Source organism: Aquarana catesbeiana, linkage group LG01 (genome assembly GCF_042186555.1).
Source record: "Aquarana catesbeiana isolate 2022-GZ linkage group LG01, ASM4218655v1, whole genome shotgun sequence".
Classification (NCBI taxonomy): domain Eukaryota; kingdom Metazoa; phylum Chordata; class Amphibia; order Anura; family Ranidae; genus Aquarana; species Aquarana catesbeiana.
Window position 1 is genome coordinate 116709391 of NC_133324.1, and position 24599 is coordinate 116733989.

At 42.5% G+C, this 24599-nt stretch overlaps 1 protein-coding gene across 2 annotated transcripts in view; it reads left to right on the forward strand.

Moving 5' to 3' along the window:
- The window catches only part of ZSWIM6 (zinc finger SWIM-type containing 6), a 198054-nt gene that overhangs the window by 154174 nt on the left and 19281 nt on the right, over window positions 1–24599 (forward strand). Inside the window, exons 8-10 of one of the 2 annotated variants that reach the window (XM_073623231.1) lie at window positions 3842–3901; window positions 7648–7794; window positions 17008–17268. In XM_073623231.1, coding sequence (XP_073479332.1) covers window positions 3842–3901; window positions 7648–7794; window positions 17008–17268 — 468 coding nt within the window. The remainder of the gene's footprint in view (window positions 1–3841; window positions 3902–7647; window positions 7795–17007; window positions 17269–24599) is intronic. The other variant, XM_073623239.1, reaches the window with a different exon arrangement.

The window sequence follows — 24599 nt, forward strand, 5'->3', positions numbered from 1 at the left end:
ACATCCAAGCTGCTGATTTGGACATTTTAGTGATCCGTTCTAATAACAGGGCTGGAACAGACGTAGAATTCAGGAGTGTAGGAGCTGCTGCAGAAGATGAAGCAGTTCCTAAAGCTGGCCATACATGGTTTAGTTGACCTCTGCAAATATCGTCATCCATTGAGGGAATATCCGTTTGCCATTGGGCCTTATTTTCTCCATCCTTAAAGCGGAGTTCCACCCAAAAATGGAACTTCCGCTGTCCGGATTCCTCCCCCCCCTCCAATGTCACATTTGGCACCTTTTAGGGAGGAGCAGATACCTGTCTAATACAGGTATTTGCTCCCACTTTATGCCATAACCAGTCCCCCCCCCGTTGCCTTATGGGAGACACGCAGGGACCATGGCTAAGGCTATTGCCGAAACGCGTCAACTTTATTGTTTTATTGTCACTCTGATGTATCAATAAAGGGCACTTTAAGGATTACAGTTTTGCCGGCTCTCCTTATTACTGTTACAGTAGGGGACCAGGCTGGGACTCCTGATTCCCTTACTAGCAATGCCAGCGCCTCCACCCGGAGCCGAGGGGACGGGTCGGCTTCGGGTGAGGACATTGCAGGCCCTGGACAGGTAAGTGTCCTTATTTTAAAAGTCAGCAGCTGCAGTATTTGTAGCTGCTGACTTTTATATTAATTTTTTAGGCGGAACGCTTTAACGATGATAATAGAGCCAAATGGTTTATGGAGTGATCTTTTTTAATCAAAAGATTCTCAATCTTGGTTGTTTGTAATGACCTATACCTCAATCTAGTTTGTGTGGTAACCACATGGAACAGTTGCATATATGAAAATGGATACACTATATTACCAAAAGTATTAGTACGCCTGCCTTTACACACACGTGAACTTTAATTGCATTCCAGTCTTAGTCTGTAGGGTTTAATATTGAGTTGGCCCACCCTTTGCAGATATAACAGCTTTAACTCTTCTGTGAAGGCTGTCCACAAGGTTTAGGAGTGTGTCTATGGGAATGTTTGACCATTCTTCCAGAAGTACTTTTGTGAGGTCAGGCACTGATGTTGGACAAGAAGGTCTGGCTCACAGTCTCCACTCTAATTTATCCCAAAGGTGTTCTATCGGGTTAAGTTCAGGACTCTGTGCAGGCCAGTCAAGTTCCTCTACCCCAAACTCGCTCATCCATGTCTTTGTGGACCTTGTTTGTGCATTGGTGCACGGTCATGTTGGAACAAGAAGGGGCCTTCCCCAAACTGTTCCCACAAAGTTGGGAGCATGAAATTGTCCAAAATATTTTGGTATGCTGATGCCTTAAAGCGGAGTTCCACCCAGAAATGGAACTTCCACTTATCTGGTTCCTCCGACCCCGTCCGGTGTCACATTTGCCACCTTTCAAGGGATACCTGTCTAATACAGGTATTTGCTCCCACTTCCAGCGAAAGATCACCACAGTATCCGCGGTGATCTACGCCATGTCTGGCCCCTCCGCCGCCCCCCACCAGTGCCCCCCCCCCCTGCTGTCTTCTAGAAACAGCAGGGATCAGTCAGAACATGCAGCTCAACTTGCGCATGCGCAGTAGGCTGTGAAGCCGCAAGGCTTCACTTCCTGATTCCCTTACTTAAGATGCCGGTGCCTCCACCCAGAGCCTAGGGACAGGTCGGCTTCGGGTGAGGACATCTCGTGCACCCTGGACTGATAAGTGTCCTTATTTTAAAAGTCAGAAGTTGCAGTATTTTTAGCTGCTGACTTTTATTTATTTTTTTTGCAGGCGGAACTCCGCTGTAAGAGTTCCCTTCACTGGAACTAAGGGGCCAAGCCCAACCCCTGAAAAACAACCCCACACCATAATCCTCCCTACACCAAATGATTTGGATGTTTGGGATTAACTAGAGCAGAGACTGCAAGCCAGGCCTTCTCCTCCAACATCAGTCCCTGACCTCACAAATCCTCTTCTGGAAGAATGGTCAAACATTCCCATAGACACACTCCTAAACCTTGTGGACAGCCTTCCCAGAAGAGTTGAAGCTGTTATAGCTGCAAAGGGTGGGCCAACTCAATATTGAACCCTATGGACTAAGACTGGGATGCCATTATAGTTCATGTGCGTGTAAAAGCAGGCATGCCATTACTTCGGGTAATATAGTGTATATATCCAGAACCCCATTTTTTTCCTTAATGAGGTGGAATGTTTTAAAGGTACGATTAGGGAAGAGTTGATGGGCATATTTAAAATCATGACTTGCCCATCTGCTCACATTGGATAATTTCTAGAATTCCATCATACACGGGTTATGCCACAAGGGTGCATTCAGATAACTGGTAAGGAGTAGGTCTTTCAGTTTACGACAACAGATTTGAAATGTTTTAGGGATCTTTTCTATAGAAGAGGTTAATCAGGGCTTCAAAAAATTGCTGAGATTAGCTTGCGTGGTTCCAGCAACATTATTCAGGTTTGGATGTGCGAGTCAGTTGTGGTACGAGATAAGAACATTGCAGATTGCGGGAGCACCAACCCACCTCCATGGATTGGAAATTGTAGTGTTTCCAGAGAGATTCTGGGGGGGATAGGTCCCCAAAGAAAGGAGGATATTGCTGTATTAATTTCAGAAAATATTTTGTATATAGACAGGGGCATTCAATAACACATAAAGTATGGCAAAAAATAATTTTGAATAGATTCACTCTACTCATAAGATTTAAGGGTAGCTTAGACCATATACCTAGGCAGTCTTTTAATCTCTCTATGAGAGGGTAAATATGGTTAAAGGGGTTGTAAACCTTTGTGTTTTTTCACCTTAATGCATCCTGTGCATTAAGGTGAAAAAACACCTGGCAGTGACTGAACCCCCCCCCCCTTTTTTTTTTTTTACTTACCTGAGCCCCGTATTTCTGTCACCAGAGACGCGCTCTTCCTCTGTCCATGGGGTCCCGGCTCTTGATTGGATAGAGTGAGAGCAGTGCAGCCATTGGCTCCCGCTGCTGTCAATCAAATCCAATGACGCAAGCGCCGGGGGCGGGGCCGAGTCCGGCATTCGCGTCTAAGGACGCAAATGCTGGACTCGGGATCACGCCCGCAAGGTAACCCCCGCCCCGGGAGAGCGCTTCTCCTAGGGGGTTATCAGATGTGGGAAGGAGCTTCCAGGGGACCCCAGAAGACCAGGTTCTTGGCCACTCTGTGCAAAACAAGCTGCACAGTGGAGGTAAGTATGATATGTTTGTTATTTAAAAAAAAAAAGATCCCTTACAATCACTTTAATGTATGAATTCAGTGGTGACTGAATTTCGATTCCAATTTCGAAAATAGCAAAACTTAGAGACTATTTAACCACCTGCCGACCGCCCACACTACATTTATGGCATGCAGGTAATGCAACATACCCTTAAGTCATTTTGCCAGACCAGCGCTGATGAACCAACCACTGTGCCCAAGCAGAATGTGGATCCTGATACTGTGGGCCCCCTGATCATGTGATCGTTGTATGATCACAATGTCAACAAAGCTGTTATGAATCAGTTCATAACAGCTTTGCTAGGGAGCTGTCATTGGCCCACAGCTATCACATAGTACCTGGTCCATTCACCGTACCCGGTACCATGGAATTAGCTGTAGCAAATCGCAGATCACTAGTATTCACAGCTGATCTTCATTTTACCAGCAAAGTGTGTAAAAAAGAAAAACCCTGATCACCCCCCAGAGTAGTACAATGTTACTGTGGTAACATTCAACTACTTTGATGTAAGTATTTTAAAAAAAAAATGTTAAAACAATACAAATAAATGTAAAATATTGACTGAAAAATTATTTACATTTTAATTTTTTTTTTTTTTTTTTACATGTGGTTACCAGTCAGTGTCCCTGATCACCGCCACACCAGTCCTATCATGAGGCTGTACTGCGCTGGTGATGGTATGTAAAAAAAAAAAATTGTGAAAACAAAATTTCTTCATTTTCCAAGAAATTGTGCCAAAAAATTACAATTACAAGAAACTTTGCCATGTCTCTTACTAAATGCCTCAGACTGCCTACATTCCAAAAAGGGGTCATTTGTAAGGTAATTTGTACTGTCCTGACATTTTAGGGGCCTCAAGGAATGATTGATCAATTTTCAAATAAATATACCATAGTTTGTGGACACTATAACTTTCCTACAGACTAAATAATATACACTTATTGGGATTTTTGTTTTTTTGTTTTTTACCAAAGACATGTAGCAGAATACATTTTGGCCTAAATATATGATGGCAATTATTTTATTGGATATATTTTATGACAGAACGTATTGTTTTTTTTTTTTATTTTGTTTTGTTTCAAAATATTTTTAGTCTTTTTTTTTCATTGATATCACAAAAAATTAAAAACCCAATGGTGATCACATACCACCAAAAGAAAGCTCTATTTGTGTGAAAAGGTAAGGCTCCATGCACACTGGACGTTAAATTAATGTTATAAAACACCAGTAGCTTTGCTGTGAGTCTTTCAAAGTTTTTTACCATTTTTGCAATAGCGTTTATTAGCTTTTTTTAGTGTTTTTCTGTGTTAGTGTTTTTTAGTATTTTTTTTTTCAATGGATCAAAAACATTGAAAAACGCTGGTGAGCCACGTTTTTGAGCGTTTATCGACGTTTATCAGCGTTTGGCTTTTTTTGTGGTCAGAATAACGACTCCCGAACGTGATTTTATGGCGTTCAGAAAACAGCCCATAAACTCCACTGCTGATAAAAGTTCAAAAACGTCCATGTGTGCATGGACACATAGGATAACATAGAGTGCACTTTATGGGCTGTTAAAAAAAAAAAAAAAAACCGCCAAAACTCCAAAAAACGGCCGTTTATGAGCTTCAGTGTGCATGGAGCCATAAAGTTTAATTTGCGGACAGTGCAATTGCCAATTAAAGTAGCACAGTGCTAAATAGCAAAGAATGCCCTGACCATGAAGGGGGTAAAACCTTTCAGAGCTTACATGGTTAAAGAGATACATCAGAAGGAAATGGCGGTGTATACATAGAATCAAACAGGAAAATGCCAGATTTACTCCTTTTAGACATAATTTAGAAACGTGGGATACATACTGCTTGCATTTCCTTAATTAGTACCTAAAAATAAATAGAATATAGAAATAGAAAATAAATAATAGATAATATAAATAAATAATAAATAAATAGAAATAAAAGAAGAATAAAGGGATGCCTGTGCTGTAAAATTCAGGTCATAGAACTAGTCATGAGAGGGTTAATCCCTTCCCAAAGCCGGTAATTCAGTTGCTTGGATATGAATGTAGCTCTCTGCAGATCATATAAATAATACAGATCACGACTCCGGAAATATTTCTTCCTTTGACTCGCAGCTACACGAGCCGCTTTGAACACTACAAATGCGCACACTGTGTGTCCACTTCAAATAGGAGGGAAGGTTTAATAAGGAGAACGTACAGCCTAATATTCCCTAAACCTTCCTGCCTCGTTCAAATGCCATAAAATGGCACCATAACGGGCTGTTATTAATCCAATAAATATTCAGATGCACCAGAAGGTTATGTTTTATTTATGCCCATCAATAATGTGTTAAAACATTTTACATGTAACTGGACTCCAGCCAGTGATAGAAGGGCAAAGCATCAGATTCATTCTATACCTTTATTCTGTCTGAAATGGTGCCGATCCACGTGTGATGCTAAAGTATAACGTTGTGCGTATCTGGCATATTTTACTAGTATATGTACAGTATCTGTAATTTTGTGTGTTTGTACCTGGGCAGATGTGTGTATGGTGTGCAAAAAGTGTAATGTCGTTTGTGTGTGAGAGGTAGGTAAGTAGATGAATTGGAGTTCCATTGCAGAATTTTTAATATATTGAGCTTGAGATTTTTGGCATCACTTTGGCGAGTATTTTAAATCATTATAATTAGTTCCTGCTCCCAAAGAGGCTCTGATCAATTGTCTATGTCACAGCCATATAGACAAAAAATACTAGAACAATTTTTTCATGCCCAATTTCAACCAAAGCTTTTAGGTTTTGGACAAGACAGATTTTTTTAAACCCTCTGCTGGGTTTCTATTGTTGAGGTTTCTATGTAGAAATCTCACATCATTGATACATTGATAAAGCTCTGTCTTCTCATCCTCTTCACTAGTCAGCAGGTCCCAGGTGGCAATCATTTGCCCGGGACTCGCTGATCGGCCGTCTTACCTGACAAATTGGGTGTCACCAGAACAGGAAATGAGTACCCCGACATGGACACAGCAAAATTTTAGGTTCTATCCCCCTTTCCTAAACTAAAACAATATTGATTTAGTTGAGCTTTAACCACTTGCCCTCCAGAGGATTTACCCCTCTTCATGACCAGGCTGTTTTTTGCTTCTGGCACTGCGTCATTTTAACTGAAAATTGCACGGTCATGTACACAAATGAAATTTTATATCATTTTATTTTTTTTCACACAAATAGACATTTCTTTTGGTGGTATTTGATCACCACTGGGGTTTTTTTTTTTTTTTTTCTGCAATGTGACGGGAGGAGCATATGAGAGACGGGAGGAGCATATGAGCACATCAAGGCTCATAGTTGGAGGTGTAGGCCATGTTTAAGTTGCGAAACGCGACCGTACAACGTTAATCGTGGTGGAGCATGGTCCCAATTCATCTCCCAAGAGTCTACTGTCCGCATCCAGCATGGAAGCTGGGTAGAGAGGGTGCCCTTGGGTCACCACTGGGTTTTTAATTTTTATGTGCTATAAACGAAAAAAGTCCGGAAATTTAAAAAAATGTACACTGTACTAATGACAATGGGAAGGGATTAACATCTAGGGAGATCAAAGGGTTAAATGTGTGCCTAACAGTGCTTAATGCATTCACTGTGTGCTGTTTTTACTGAGGAATGTGCCGTTTTTTTTTTTTCCCCTGCTTTGCAGGGAGACAAATACCAGCACATCCCCCGTTTATAGGACAGAGCCCTGTGGTGTTTACATTGATAGAGCTCTGTCATGTCATCCCCTTCACCAGTCAGCAGGTCCCAGGTGGCAATCATTTGCCCGGGACTCGCTGATCGGCTAGTGCTGTGACTAATCTCAGTACAGCCGGCGTGCGCACGCCCCTTACCCAGTACAGCTGGATCACGTATTAGATGCGTGATCCAGCGCAGGAGAGCCGCTCTGCCACATCTGTAGAAGCCTGATATTACACCCATGACCCACTCAATAATTTGCAGGCTTCAGTGGGATGGGGGGAATTAAAAAATGAATAAAAAAAAGCACATTCCTGCAAAAATATGTGCATCTATTGTTTTCCCTTAAGTATTAGCCCAGCATTTAAATCAAGTGTGGATAATGGATGCATTGCAGTTTTTACAGATATTTTCAAGTGGAGTTAAATATCAGTTTTGGGTGGCAGTTTTCCTTTTAAGAGCCATGTGTTCACAGTGTGATTGTATAACAGCATCTGAAATGCGGTAAATATCAGAGAAGAGGAAATAGTAGTATCCACCTTGTTTGCTCAATACGACTCTCCGGTGAAATCCACGCTAGGGTGTTATTGCCAGGCTTGAAGTTGCATGTGGCTTTTTGGAACTATCCCTTGTCTGATTTTAAATCCTGTTAAGGAATTGTTGGTTCAGTAACAGGTCGGTGCAATCTTATTTTTATTTATTTTTTATTTTTACAGAGCTGCTTCACAAAGGCTTGACATCCATCACTAATCTGGAAGGCTGGGTGGGACATCCCTTGGATCCAATTGGTACTCTATTTAGCAGCCTCATGGAGGCTTGTAAGGTGGATGACGAAGGGTTTCACGGCTTTTCAGACTTCACAGGTAAGGTGCACTTTCACGCCATTACCTAGTTTGTAAGTTGGCATTTTGTAGCAGTTCTTTATGGCATCCTTTTTCAGATGCCAATAATATTTTAGTTTTAATGTTTTCAGAGATGACTGCTATGATTTGCCACACAGAAGAGCACTTAGCTCTTTGCCTTACTTTAGTTAAACCAGATTGTGTGGTGGAGATGGTGGTATAAAATTTGGTGTTACCTGAATAACACCAATACAAGCGTGATTTAATTAGGGGGTCACTGCGTGTTTAACCTTCTTGCCATGCCACATTCGTGCGACACCCCAGCCAGTCATTATCTTTCAACAAAAGCAAATATGCTAAATCCTTTAATGTTTTAAAACCAAATTACATTTTCTTGAAATAATTGTGACACAAATGAGTGTCATTTCTGAACACACAGTACAGCATGGCACAATTTCATTAAATGACTCTGGATACCCACTGCTAGTAATGAATGATTGATGGCATTCCAGCTGCAGCTTTTATTAACTTCTAAGTAGGTAATATGAAGATTTGTCATGAGGCATTGTGTGGGGCGTTTAATGCCGCGCACTGCCGACTTTCCACCAGGAAATTAAATTCTCTGTTTTGATTTCTTGATGGTGTTAAACCATTTGGAAATTGAAAGACATAAATCATGCAACCAAATGCAATAATCCATGCAATGTAGATTTTTCATATTTTTGTGTCAGACTGAAAAGGGTGCCATTTTGAGGAATCCATTTAACCGTGATTTATCTATTCACTGGCAGGCTGTCTACATTTCTTTTTTTATTATGGTATAAAATAAAATACTTGGGCCGATTTCTAAGACAGCCCTCCTTTTGGAAGAGAACCACAACAAGTCTACCCACAGTGTTTTTTTCCCCTTTCAAACTGTGTTGCCTTAACTACTTGCCGACCGCGCTATAGCCGAATGACGGCTACAGCACGGTGGTCCAGTTCCGAGAAGGCCTTCATATGACGGCCTCCCATGATTGCGGTCTGTGTTCTCCGGACACTGGCAAACACAGATTCAGGTAAAGAGCCAATCAGCAGCTCTTTACTACGTGATCAGCTGTGTCCAGTCACAGTTGATCATGATGTCAATGGAAGCTGATTACCGGCTCTCTTCACCGCTCCTTCTCATGCTGTCAGCGTGTGGAGGAGAGAAGCATTGATTATTGGCTTCTGCCAATCCGTGTCCACCACTGCTGCCAATCAGTGCCCACCAGTGTCTCCTCATCAATGTCACCTTTCAGTGCTGCCTACCAGTGCCCATCAGTGCCCCTTCACCAGTGCCGGCTCATCAGTGCCCATCAATGTTTCTGGGGTTTGAAAGCCATGCTGTTCCTCTTCTTTCCCTAGGGACGCAAGCACAGATCGGAGTGGTCCTACTTGATCAGTGCGGTCACGTGCCAGCGCTGCCCAATTAGAACCACTCCGATCCATCCTTGTGTCTGTAGGAAAAGGAGGAAGAACAGCGCAGTTTTCAAACTCCAGGACCGCAGCACCAGGCTGCATGTGGAGGTAGGTGTGGAAGGGATGTATGGTATTCAGCTTTTTATTTTTGCCGAACATGTTAACTAACACTTTACATTATTGCATATATGTTAACATGCCTTGAGTTAAGGAAGTTTGCTCATTTTAAATGGACTGCCAAAGTGCCACTGCACACAACAAAAAAACAGTTTCCTGTGTGTTAGCGAGCTGCAACATGTGTTTGCGAGCCGTTTAAAATAAATCATACTGCACAGTCGATCACATGTGTTTACTGCATGTTACCGCAGCACATGGATATAGAGCCAGCATTAGAGGAAACCAACCAGGAGAGATATCGAAGCTGCTGAGACTTCATAATAGTTTTTTCAGAATGTGTCCAGATACAAATCTTCCTTCGGCTGTATGGTTGCTTAAACTTTAAAGAAACCCTTACTTGCAGAAAAATGGGGCTGCCATTGCTGATTTTTGAAAAGGTTAGCTATTTTGGTATCTTTAACTGCAGTACTTCTGAGTCAGACCTGGAATACACGTGCAGCCAGTGAAGTAAAAATGCTGGCTATTCATACTTGTTCCAGGTTTATAACTGCAACCTTGGAATCAGAATGACTGCCATCTATCATTTTCAGGAGGGAAGGTTGGTGATGACAGGCAACGTATACTTCTCAGCAAGATTTCTTTCTATAAGATATGCTGGTAGGTTAATTGGCTGCTGTCTAAATTAGCCCTAGTGTGTGTATATATGAATGTGAGCTAGGGACCTTAGATTGTAAGCTCCTTGAGGGCAGGGACTGATGTGAATGTAAAATATAGATGTAAGGTGCTGCTTAAATTGAGGGCGCTATATAAGTACCTGTAATAAATAAATAAAATAAATACTACATGCTTATCTCTATTTATGCTAGCAATGTAACTGATCCCAACATCATGCATGTCTGAGCATTTTACTGGATCTCTCTTATGAAGTATATTTACTATTTAGGATTTCAGGTTGAGAAAATCAGTTCTTGGTGTAGAGTTGGATGTAGCTAAAATCACTTATGTGAATGGCAAATTCTGTGGACAAAATCTATTTATGAGGCAACTTAAAGCAAATCTGTGGCTAACTCTACAATAAGCTCTGCATCTGGAAGCAGAATAAGTCCTTAGTTTATACCTTTCCTGCAATGGTGATCACCTCTGTTTTCTTGAAGATTCTCCACTTCTAGTAGTGGAGTGTGGGCATGCTCCCCACCACATCCCTACTGTGCAGGTATGGGTGTCCTGTGGGCATCCTCGGCATTGGGGAGCTTGTCTGGATCTGCAGATATCAGCTTTAAAGTGTTACTATACCAGGAGCCTGCAATCACTATATCTGATCTCCCACAGAGCACAGAAATGCAATTATTTAAAAAATATAAACTGCTAAAAACCTTTTCTCATCGGCAGTTTATAGCAGTCTTGTAACTTCTATCTGTGTCCAGCCGAACACTGGTTAAAGCTTGTTGGAGGGGTTTTCATTCTCTTCTGACTGTCCTATGAGAGTGTTACACCTGACCCTCTGTCTGGACAGCGCTGATTGGCCTTGTGCCAATCACATGCACCCTCCCCCCAAAAAAATTCTAGCAATACACACCAATCTGAGCATGTGCAGAGTGCCCTCAAGGCTCTGTTCTATGAGCAGATGGATTGGGGACTGTGGAAAAAGGGGAGGATCTTAGAAGACAGGATCAAACAGCCTTTTTACACAATACAGAAGATGAATCCCTTGGGTTCCACAGTGAGTATAACAAGCATGCTTTACTGTGTATACAGACTGATTTTAATGTTGTGGGTTTAGTAACACTTTAAGAGTTGCTTTTTAAATAGGCATTTCAGGAGGCCAGCCTTGTAGGAATAAAGGTGAACATTGCTGTGGGAAAGGTATGAACAACTGTGTATCTTCAGCTACTAGATTCAGCCCTCTTACAATTCGTTTACCATAGGCCTTTGCTTATGCGGGACAATGTCCAAAGGTCAGTTGATTTTATTTGATAAAAGCTAATGCTTTCATTTGTTTTGTTTAAATGATCCTGGAATTTCAGATCACATCTGGATAATTCTTTAATTTTGTGGATTCCCCCAGTTCCACCCATACCCTTCCAGCACCATTCCCTCCACTACTACCCTAAAGTGGAACTTTACTCTCCCAATCAACATTGTTTTTTTTTTCATTCTCGTGCCGCTAGTATTAGCAAATAGAAAAGTATATCATATTTATTTGTTTTAAACTTTTTTTTTTTTTTTTTTTTAACATTTCTTCAGTTACTTCCTGGTTTCTTGCCTAGGCAAATGATGTCCTATATCCCAACAGTCTTCAGGAGGGGAGAGAAGGGGTTTTCTCAGCTAAGCACGCTCTCCTGCATGCATGCTTGAGCTAAGGGTGGATAGGAAGTAAATGCTACATGAATAATTTGCCCTTACTGAAGATGGCCATGTTTATAAATGCTAAAGGGGTGTTTTTCAACGTGATTTCTCAGCAAAAAAAAAAATGCATGGAGACAAGGATGGACGGTGGAGTTTGCTTTGATTATTAAAAAATAATTAAACAGTGTTTTTGGTTTGTGGCGCTCAGATGCAGTGAAGATCTGTTTTAACCACATCAGCCTGGAAGGTTTTACCCCCTTCCTGACCAGGCCATTTTTTGTGATACGGAAATGCGTTGCTTTAACTAACAATTGCGCGTCTGTGCGACGCTGTACCCAAATAAAACTGGTGTCCTTTTTTTCCGATAACTAGAGCGTTCTCTATTTGATCACCTCTGCATTTTTTATTTTTTGCGCTATAAACAAAAAAGACCAACAATTTTGAAAAAAACAAAATATTTTTTACATTCTGCTATAAAACACATGAATTTCAAAAATCAAATTTCTTCATCAATGTAGGCCAATATGTATTATGTTACAAATTTTTGGTAAAAAATCCCAATAAGCATATATTGATTTGTTTGTGCAAAAGTTACAAACTATAGGATAGATTTAAGAACTTTTTACATTTTTTAATTGTTTTTACTAGTAATGGTGGCGATCAGCGATCTTTAGCCGGACTGCAACATTGTGGTGGACAAACCTGATGCTGAGTGACAATTTTTGGGGACCAGTGACACCAATACAGTGATCAGTGCTAAAAGAAAATGCACTGTCGCTGTATAAATGACACTGGCAGGGAAGGGGTTAACCTCAGGGGCGATCAAATGGTTAAGTGTGCTCCTAAGGATTGATTTCTAACTGTAGGGGGAATGTGGTGACTGGAGGAAAACAGAGATCCGTGTTTCTGCTTAGCAGAAACACAAGATCTCCATTATCCTCCCTCACAGAACGGCAGTCTGCTTTGTTAACATTTCTGCCTCTCCTGGGAAAGATTGCGGCCGCCGGACCCACTGATTGGCTTCCACTGTGTCCAACCACAGCAGGAGCGCGGCTCTGGCGGTGAGCGCTTCCCAGAGCCGACAACAGCAATCATACAGGTACGTGATTTCGCGCTTATGGGCCGCCCTGCCGTAGTATATGTATGTGGTTAAGCCAGCCATACATGGATTAAAATTCGGCCAGTTCAGCAGGGACAGGACAAATTTTAATCCACGTATAGGCAGGCTGGTTGTACACAAGTTGATCTATCCATCGACTTGTGTACAACCAGTCTGTTGGAAATTTTTCTCTCGATCAGTGCCGCAGGTTATAGACAGTGGTTCTAAACAGTGTATTCTGACATCCGGGAATTCTCCCCACTGTGAGAATACAATAGTGCAGCGGGAGAAATTCCCCCATCCTGCATTGAGTGTGTGAATGGGAGAATTAAATCATTTTCTTTCATTCAACCCACTGGTTGAACGAAGAAAAAAAAAACACCTGTATGGCCAGCTTTACTCCAGATTTACTCCATCAGACAGCTTTATAAAACTTTGATTTAGCTGCACTACTTGGAGTTATCTAATTGGATGCCTCAGGGATAGCTTTACGTGAACAAACAGCTCTTTGGTGTTTTGCCCAGGAACTTTTGATCTTACATTTAGTCCAGGCACTGCCTCCAGAGATGGTTGTGTAGGAGGTTCGAGTGCTATGCACTTCATGGAAAAAATGCTTTCATGGTTCAGAATAGCTGAAGGATAAATAGTTGTGTTGCTGGGAACTTCCAGCCTCTGCTCTCATGCCTGTTAGATCCTTGTGTATATATATTGTGTAGGAGAGGTGCTTTAAATGTTGGCATTCTTGTTTCGTATACATTGGAGGCAAGTTATTTGCTTTTGCTTCTTTAGAAAATAGAGCCATGTTGCCAGCAATCAACAACCTTAGTGTGGAGTAAGGCACATGCCTAACCTGTGTGCAATATGTGGACTGTCTTGCCATTTGACATCTGGACTTTCTGGGTCACTAATCTAGGAAAAGTATGTAGATAGCCTGTGCTGACTTCACTTGATGCATACCAAAGCTGGCTATAGATGGATCGAAATTTAGCCGGTTCAGCAGGGATTGGCCGAATTTCAATCAGTGTGTGGCCATCTGCATTTCCCAGCCACTGATCAGTGTATTCTGACAGCGGTGAGTCCCATTGTCAGAAAACAATGTCCCAGCAAGGGGAGATTCCTCCATCCACCTTGCTTATGTCAATGGAGGAAGCTATGGCCAGCTTAACTCAGACTGAGGTTCAGAATATCCGTAAAAACAACTGTCATTTCCAGGAGGTCAGTAATGGTCGATACTTTAGCTGCACGATTCTGGCCAGAATGAGAATCACGATTTTTTTGCTTAGAATAAAGATCACGATTCTCGCGGCGTAACATCTTTCACATTATACAAAAAATTGGGTTAACTTTATTGTTTAGTTTTTTAATTCATTATTGTATTTTTCTTCCCAAAAAATTGCATTTGAAAGACCGCTGCACAAATACAGTGTGACATAAAATATTGCAACAACCACCATTTTATTCTCTAGAGTCTCTGCTAAAAAAAATATATACAGTATATATAATGTTTGGGGGTTCTAAGTAATTTTCTAGCATAAAATAATGATTTTTACCTTGAAACCAACAAATGTCAGAAAAAGGTTTAGTCTTTAAAGTGGGGTTCCACCCAAAAAACAAAAATATCAGAAAAATTCTAAAAAACAAAAAAACATTTGGATATTTTTTTTTTTTTTTACTTACCTCTAAATGCCTGTTCCTAGGTGGTCCCTCGTAGTCTGCCTCTTCCTTTGCCTGGGCTGGTGACATCACTTCACCCTCGGCACAGGAAGGGCTCGGCTCTGCTCCCTCCCTCCTGTCAATCATCTGGGACCCATTACAGGTCCCAGGTGATTGAGCGGCCAATCACGGCGCACCGCTCGCGCATGCGCAGTGGGTGTTAGGCTGTGAAGCCACAGCCCGGCGCCCACAGTTGAAATGCCGACGAGCGGAGGGGGGGACGAGCGGGGCTTTGATCCTCCGCATCGCTGGACCCTGGGACAGGTAAGTGTCCAATTAAAAGTCAGAAGCTGCAGTATTTGTAGCTGCTGACTTTTAATTTTTTTTTTTTTTAATGGACTCCCTGGGTGGAACTCCTCTTTAAGTGGTTAAACTTCCCTCATTTACACACCGAAGTTCATTCCTTTGATCTAAAGTACAAAACCTTACAATGTTTATAGTTAGCACCACAGCTGAGGAATGTTGTGATACTTGGCAGACTGCCTGTTTTTTTGTTTTTTGTTTTGTTTTTTTGACAGCTGTTGGCTTCAGCAGAGAATCCTCTGCATAGAAAGAATCAGGAAAATGCTTTGTCAAGATCGCAAGGGGGAAAAAAAAACTTGATAATGATTCTTAGTGATTAATCGTGCAGCTCTAGTAGATACCTATGCCTGATAGGTGTCATTTTAATGGAAAATTATTTAACAGTAGCATGAGGGGTAAAGAGTGATGTGCTGGTTGCAGTAAGCTATAGGAGCCAATGAGAAATCCACTTTCACTGGATTGCAGAAAATGTTGCTCTACTGGTTGCTCTACACTGCTTTGTACACTACCGATATCCCTGTATCTGATTGAAATATTGGTCCAGCTTGTGGTCTACTAAGGTTAAAGGTGTGGTCCCAGGTTTAAAGTGGAATTACGCTGCATCTGAGCGCCACAAATCAAAAATTTATTTAACCACTTGACTACTGGGCACTTAAACCCCCTTCTTAACCAGACCAATTTTCAGCTTTCGGTGCTCTCACACTTTGAATGACAATTACTCAGTCATGCAACACGGTACCCATTTAAAATGTTTGTCCTTTTTTTCACGCAAATAGAGCTTTCTTTTGGTGGTATTTAATCACCGCTGTTTTTTAAAAAAATTTTGTGCTATAACTCAAAAATGACTGAAAATTTGGTAAAAAAAAAAATCTTTGTTTCTGTTAAAATTTATTGCATAGTGTTGGCATAGTGTTGGCAGAGTGTTGCATAGTATTGGGAGAATATGGGCACTGAGCAGCGCTGTGGGCTGGATCTGTAGTGCCCACAGCACTGCAAACAATCTCTCCCTCTCTCCTCTCACACTGTACCGATCGGGAGGAACCGGCGTCATGACATGACGCCGGTTTGTTTACAAGTGACGCTCCGTCATTTGACGGAGTGATCAAGTGGTAAACGGCCGCTGTCAGCGGCCATTTACTGTGATCCGTGATGCCGGTGGTCATGGATGTCCCCATGGACGCCCACCCAGAAAAGCCGACCGTGCTGTAGCCGTCTTTCGGCTATGGCCCGGTCGGCATGGCTATGGCCCGGTCGGCATGTGGTTAAATAATTTTAATCAAAGCAATCTCATCCGTTCATCTATGCTTTATTTTGCTGAGAAATCGCTTAGAAAAACAACCCCTAGTATTTCTGGCCACCTTGCGTAAGGGCAGAGGATTCATGTAGCATCTATTTCTGGAATCCACCTGTGCTTAGCTCAGGCATGCAGGCAGGAGGGTGTGCTTTTTGCTGAGAAAATCCCTCCTTCTCTCCTGAAGCCTCTTGGAATGTAGGGCATCATTTGCCTAGAACTGGAAACCAGGAAGTCATTGAAAAAAAAAAGATAGAAAATGATGTCATTTTTACTTGTTTTATATATCTATGTACTATTGCCTACAGCGTAAGTATTAAAATTGTCAATGTTGATTAAGAGAGTAATGTTCTGCTTAGGATAATTTTGTAGAAGCATCAGTTAAACCAGTAGAGTTCTGGACCACTTCATGCAAACAAAGGGTATTTAGAAGAACACACAATTGGTAAGAGGTGGGTGGGGGGACAAAATACCTGTATGAGAAGCCTCAGATGGAAAATGACATTCCATAAACACATAGGCTGTCATTAGTATATTGAAATTGGTTTTATTTAATCCCTCAGGACTCCGATGTGGCCCAGGGATTGGAGGTTGCCACCTTCCATCTAATGCTTCTTTACAGTTTATTTTTCTTTGTGTCCAAATATGTTGTATATAGAAACATGCATTTAAAAAAGTGTACAGATTTCAAGCTTGTCTTGCACGTTGGCTAATACACACAGGTATATTTAGTGAAGAATCTAGCTTTAGGATGCACAGCCCTTATCTGTTGGACATTTAGGTTCTCAGTTTGCTAGGTATCATCTATTAGGGTTTTGGCCATGTATCGGCTTGCTGTTTTATTACCTGGGGATTTCTTATCACGTGTCACAAGGGTTTGAATGTTTGAGCTGCTCTCTCTGAATCTTTGTTTTTCCTGCTACAGATGGCTTTGGGCATTGCAAGTCTCAGGAATACCAACACCTGTCTCCACACAAGTTTCTGGAAGAAGGAGAGTCTTACCTAACACTGGCTGTGGAGGTTGCTCTGATAGGACTGGGGCAGCAGAGGATCATGCCAGATGGCTTGTATGCACAAGAGAAGGTCTGCCGGAATGAGGAGCAGCTCATCTCTAAACTACAGGAAATAGAGCTGGATGATACGCTGGTGAAAATCTTCAGAAAACAAGCAGTCTTCCTATTAGAAGGTGAGGAGCTAACCATACAAATCCAGTATCCACATATTTAGGCTGTGACTTTATAGTCCTACAGATTTTTTGAGGTGATATAACACAAGCTTTGACATTCTGTAGTAAAGCGCACCTGTAGTATTGGATAAAACGTCTTTTCCAGTCTTGCATAAAACCTCTCTGAGTTATGGTTTAAACTGCAGTAGTTTTCTCCTCCTGAGGGAGGAGAAAAATTAGTTCACATACTCTTCTCCCTTTTATGCCCCGTACACACGGTCAGATTTTCCCACGGAAAATGTTCGATGGGAGCTCTTTGTCGGAAATTCAGACCATGTGTAGGCTCCATCAGACATTTTCCATCGGAATTTCCATCACACAAAATTTGAGAGCTGGTTCTCAAATTTTCCGACAACAAAATCTGTTGTCGTAAATTCCGATCGTGTGTACACGATTCCGACGCACAAAGTTCCACGCATGCTCGGAATAAAGCAGAAGAGCCGCACTAGCTATTGAAAGTCATTTTTCTCGGCTCGTTGTACGTCACTGCATTCTTGACATTCGGAATTTCCAACAAGAGTGTGTGACTGTGTGTATGCAAGACAAGTTTGAGCCAACATCCGTCGGAAAAAATATTGTTGTAGGAATGTCCGATCGTGTGTACAGGGCATTAGGCCTAGGTTGTATGCAGAGATTTACCTTGGCTCTCCCTTCCAGCAGTGACTTTGTAGCATTCCACCAATCGGAAGGGCAGCAGGGTGGGCTAAGCTCCTGAGAAAATGACTTTAGTACTAGTTCTGACAATTTTGAGTATGAATTGCTCCACGGTGCCTACAGCTACTGAGGTCTGTGGGAGCTTGTTTTAAACACAACTACTGAATGTTCATGACCTGGCTTTAGAATCACATTAAATTGGTACAGGGAGTGAGGTGTAACATTGCCATTCATTGGGAGCAATACTTTCTTCCTCTTTTAGGCCTCATTGACATGGGTGTATTGTTTCGTACACTTGTGAAAAGGGCTGTCTTTATTCATACGGGAGGTAGTGGTGTTCGTGCAGGTAGCCTGTTCAGATCAGTGACAGGCGGACAGCTGCACAGATCTCCAGACACATCCTCACAGATGCGCTTGGAGATCTGTGCATCCACCTGCATGGCATTAATTTGAACAGGCTGGCTGCATAAACAGCTCTGCATCTCGTGCAGGTAAAGACGGTCATGCATGGGTGTGGAACAGTATGTCCATGTGAATGAGGCCCTAACATAAAGGGCACAAGTAGTTTTGCATAGTTTGGGGTGGAAGGAAGTCATTTGGATAATATCCTACCCCCACTTCACTTAGAACAGCTGGTTTGTTCTCCAATTATGTCCCCTCTTGGGATTGCCTGAAATACTTATTATCCAGGTGGTGTTTCTCAGTCATCTTGGCATAGTGTGTAGCTCAGCTGTGGTTAATGCAGGAAATGCTGCTTTGTCCCTGGCAAATCTATATGACTTCCATTTCCAGGGTAAACTGCTTTGGTGCAAAGGTGTTGGTGCAAACCGCAGTGGAAAAGCTTTGCATGAAAGCTTTTTAAATTTGCATTAGACGAAGTATAAAGCTGTGCATTAAAGTTGCATGAGGGTGGAATCCTCCTTTAGGAAATGCCATTTATGTGCATAGGAATAACTGATCTGCTTGCACAGCATGCGGCTGTATGGATTTAATTATTCTACAATAGCTTTACATTACTTTTCTGCCATATTGATCATTAGCAGAGGAACGCCCAACCGCTGCATTTATTAGATGCTGACAGGACGAAGAGTTGGTTCCATCTGCTCCTGTAATGCATTCAGAAATGTGTACAACGTTGCCTGGCGTCTGCCAATTGCCAACACCTTTATTTTCTAAAGGCAGAGGAGAGCATAGAGGAGTGGTGTGTGTAATGGAAACATTTTTTTAAACTGCACTGGAGGAATGTCCGTCTGATTTGTGTGATACTGTTGTCCTTCACAATGGCCTTGTGTATATTGTAATGTTTACCCCCAAAGAGATCTCCACCCAGGTTTGTTTGGTTTTAGATGGGTTTATTAGGACACCTGATGTATATAGTTTAAAGCTGAAATTTAGGCCAAAATTATAAATGGGTGAACAGGCAGGAATTTTAATGCAGAAGAGACATGCTTTGTGTCTTCTACATAAAATTGCAAAAAAATAAAAACAAACAAAAAAAAAAAAAAAACAAAAGCTAGCATAGGCTCCTTAACCTCAACAGTCTTCTGCCTGTCCGTCCTTGTACAGCTGCATCCGTTTTCTTTGTAAATGTTTTTTTTTTTTTTTCCTTTGTTACCTGGTGATCCTGCCAGTGATATACTTCCTATCCCAAGATGACAACATTCACTTATTCTACTGTATCTATGGAGTAGTGTTTTCACCACAGGACAGGCATACATAACACCTTCCCCTCTCGTTTACGTTATAATCTAGAGAAGGAGGGGTTCTGTAGTCCAAAGTAAATATAAGATAAGAATACAACACAGGTAGAAGAGTTTTTACATGACACGATTTCTAGCAGGATTGCCATTTTTTTCTCCACTTTATTGAACAAATATTACCTTTTCAGTGGTGTATTTGAGAGACCAAAAGATTGGTGGGCTTTATATACTCTTAAAGCAACATTAAATCTTTGTTATTTTTTTTAAGTTAATAAATAACAAATCTATCATATTTATCTGTTCTGTGCAGTTGTATTGCACAGAGCAGCCCCGATCCTTTTCTTCTGGGGTCCCCCACTGGCACTCCATGCTCCTCCTTTTCGGCAAGTGTGGCTTTCCATGGGATCACCCATGCATGCTTGCTCCAGAGCTGCCCTGTCTGTGTCTATTGAGACAGAGAGTGGGTGGCTCGGCACAGCATTTTATTTATTCATTTGCCCAGGGAGGAGGAGACCGCAGCAAGAGCTGCTGCTCTCATGCACATCGCTGGATCGGATCAGGCTCAGGTAAGATAAAGGGGAGTTCTGGAGGGGATTCTGCAGCACAGAAGGTTTTTCATCTTAAAGCGGTTGTAAACCCTTCTTGTACCTGCGAGGTAATGTAATAATGTGCTACTATGCATCACATAGCACATTATGTTAAAGTAATTGAAAAATCAATTTTTTTCCTATAAAAATAATAAACATATTTTACTTACCTGCTCTGTTGCAGTGGATTTGCACAGAGCAGCCCGGGTCCTCCTCTTCTCGGGTCTTCTGTGATCTGTGATCCTGGCCCCTCCCTTGTGTTCAATGCCCCCACTGCAAGCAGCTTGCTATGGGGACACCCGAGCTGAGTCACAGCTCCCTGTGTCCATTCAGACATGGAGCCCTGATCTGACCCCGCCCCCTCTCACCCCTGATTGGCTAGCTAACTTTGATTGACAGCAGCGGAAGCCAATGGCACCGCTGCCATATTTCAGCCAATCAGGAGAGAGAATCTCTGGCTGAGACACTCACGACATCACTGGACAGAAAGGGACCACAGGTAAATATTAGAGGGGCTGAGGGCGGCTGCTACACACAGAAGGCTTTTTATCTTAACCACTTCAGCCCCGAACTATTTGGCTGTCTAAAGACCAGAGGACTTTTTACAATTTGGCACTGCGCTGCTTTAACTGGTAATTGCACGGTCATGCAATGTTGTACCCAAACGAAATTTGCGTCCTTTTTTTCCCACAAATAGAGCTTTCTTTTGATGGTATTTGATCACCTCTGTGATATTTATTTTTTGCGATATAAACGGACAAAGACTGAAAATTTTGAAAAAAAGTTGATATTTTCTACTTTTTGTTATAAGAAAAATCCAATAAACTCAATTTTAGTCATACATGTAGGCCAAAATGTATTCAGCCACATGTCTTTGGTAAAAATAAATGTCAATAAGCGTATATTTATTGGTTTGCGCAAAAGTTATAGCGTCTACAAACTAAGGGTACATTTTCTGGAATTTACGCAGCTTTTAGTTTATGACTGCCTATGTCATTTCTTGAGGCGCTAAAATGGTAAGGCAGTACAACCCCCCCCCCCCCAAATGACCCCATTTTGGAAAGTAGACACCCTAAGCAAATTGCTAAGAGGCATGTTGAGCCCATTGAATATTTTATTTTTTTGTCCCAAGTGAATGAATAATGACAAAATAAAAAAAATTTTTTTTTTTTTTTTTTTACAAAACATTGTCACTAAATGATATATTGCTCACACATGCCATGGTTATATGTGGAATTGCACCCCAAAATAAATTTTTCTGCTTCTCCTGAGTACGGGGATACCACATGTGTGGGATTTTTTTTGGAGCCTAGCCGCGTACGGGGCCCCGAAAACCTAGCACCGCCTTCAGGATTTCTAAAGGCATACATTTTTTATTTCACTCCTCGCTACCTATCACAGTTTTGAAGGCCATAAAATGCCCAAATGGCACAAAACCGCCCCAAATGACCCCATTTTGGAAAGTAGACACCCCAAGCGATTTTCTGAGAGGCATGTTGAGTCCATGGAATATTTTATATTTTGCCACAAGTTGCGGGAAAATTACAAACTTTTTTTTTGCACAAAGTTGTCACTAAATGATATATTGCTCACCCATGCCATGGGCATATGTGAAATTACACCCCAAAATTCATCCTGCTGCTTCCCCTCAGTACAGGGATACCACATGTGTGGGACTTTTTGGGAGCCTGACCTTGGCACCACATGATAATGCAGTGCTGGATGTACGACCAGGGTGTACTAGGCCGCTGGTGCTTGCCAGTTCACCAGAAGGATGAGCGGCACTAGTACTTCTCTGCTCCATACGAGAGCCCTGCGGTTCTTGCACCTCAACAGCAGAAGAAGATTGGGGTCTGGTATGCCTGACCTCGGCAGGGACCACAACTCCGTCGTCAGAGCTATCTGTCATGGAGCCGCTGTCCTCTACAGGATCGTATTCTGAGCCTGAATCTGACAGATGAGTGACTTCCTCTTCACTGTCTGTCATGCTCAGAAACGTGTAGGCCTCTTCACTAGTGTACCTTCGATTTGCCATTTTGGGCTCTAAATTTACTGGTACACTAGTGAGACTCACAGGTAAAAAAGCTTCTAGGCTGTCAGCAACTGTATCAAACGCTACCAAAAAAAACTGTTAGCAATCGCAGGGATCAGGCCTGACTCTGCGAACGCTGCAGTTATGTGTGTTGTGTTTTGTAAGTGACAGTGATCGATCGATACTGCACTTAACGTGGGCGGGGCGGAGGGGCAAAACGCAGGTGCTAGCAGGTATCTGGCCTGATCCTGCTAACACTGCATTTTTGGGAACCCTAAACTGCTGGGGACGCTAGTATAGATCTGTTAGCGGTACTGCACTAATCTGATGCTTAGGCCCGCCGGGCGATCATGGGGTTAAACCTTTATTGGGTAATAAACGGCGGGTATAAAAAACTAACCAGCGTCACCTGTAACACTGTCCTCTACAGGATCGTATTCTGAGCCTGAATCTGACAGATGAGTGACTTCCTCTTCACTGTCTGTCATGCTCAGAAACGTGTAGGCCTCTTCACTAGTGTACCTTCGATTTGCCATTTTGGGCTCTAAATTTACTGGTACACTAGTGAGACTCACAGGTAAAAAAGCTTCTAGGCTGTCAGCAACTGTATCAAACGCTACCAAAAAAAACTGTTAGCAATCGCAGGGATCAGGCCTGACTCTGCGAACGCTGCAGTTATGTGTGTTGTGTTTTGTAAGTGACAGTGATCGATCGATACTGCACTTAACGTGGGCGGGGCGGAGGGGCAAAACGCAGGTGCTAGCAGGTATCTGGCCTGATCCTGCTAACACTGCATTTTTGGGAACCCTAAACTGCTGGGGACGCTAGTATAGATCTGTTAGCGGTACTGCACTAATCTGATGCTTAGGCCCGCCGGGCGATCATGGGGTTAAACCTTTATTGGGTAATAAACGGCGGGTATAAAAAACTAACCAGCGTCACCTGTAACACTTATACAGTGATCACTGGTGAAAGGGTTAACTAGGGGGCAATCAGGGGGTTAAAACCTTTATTAGCTAGTATATGGGGGTACCTGACGCTATAAAAAACAGACGCTGAACCTAAATACCTACCTGGCTAACTAGCGTCACCTGTGACACTAATACAGCGATCAGAAAAAAGATAGCTTAGTGACAGTGGTGACAGGGGCTGAAAGGGTTAACTGGGGGTGATCAAGGGGTTAAACCTTTGTTAGGGGTGTACCCTAGTCCTAACTGCCCTAACACTTATTACAGTCACAAATGACACCAAATGCAGTGACCAGTAAAAAAAATAAACACTGCAATCGGTGACACTGTGGCTGGGGGGGGGTTATGTTTATGTGCCTATGTGTACTGGTGTTAGTGTAGTGTTGGTGTAACTCACATTGATGTATTCTCTCCGCGGGTGCCGGAGCGAAAAGGCTCCACGAGGAGAGAAGACATCACTTCCTCTGTTTCCGTTTACAGTTCAGAAGCAGAGGAAGCTTCTCATTCGTCAGGAGCGATCGTGAGGGGGTAGCCATGAATCGGTGGCCTCCCCCTCAGCACGGATCGCTCCTACACCGAAGCCGACCGCCTCAGGCATTGGGGGGGGGGGGGGGGGGGGGGGGGGGGGCGACCGGGCCTGCTGGGAGGCAGGGACGTACAGGTACACCCATATGCCTGCCAGTGCCATTCTGTCAACGTACATCGTTGTGCGGCAGTCGGCAACTGGTTAAAGGGGTTGTAAAGGTTGTTTTTTTTTTCTTTTCTTTTTTTGTTTTTTTTTTCTTTTCTTTTTTTGTTTTTTTTTTCTTTTCTTTTTTTGTTTTTTTTTAACAAACATATCATATCATACTTACCTCCGCTGTGCAGTTGCTTTTGCACAGAGTGGCCCGATCTTCCTCTTCTGGGGTCCTTCCATGGCGCTCCTAGCTCCTCCTCTTCTTGAGTGCCCCGCTGGAGAAGCGCTCTCCTTCGGGACACCCGTGCAGGCGCGCTTCTGTGTCCTGCTGCTGTGTCCATAGACACAGACAGCAGGACTCTGCTCTGCCCCTCGGTGCCTAGGTGATTGAATTTGATTGACAGCAGCAGGAGCCCATGGCTGCGCTGCTATCAATCTATCCAATCAGGACACGAGACACCGGCCGAAGCTGGTGTGCTCGTTCCCGTTGCGTAAAATTACGGGGCTCAGGTAAGTATAAGAGGGGCTCGGGCGTGCTGCTGCACTAAAGAAGGTTTTTCACCTTAATGCATAGACTGCATTAAGATGAAAAACACAGAGGGTTTACAACCACTTTAATGCATAGAATGCATTAAGATAAAAAAGAACTTCTTTAAAGTTACCTTAAAACGAAGC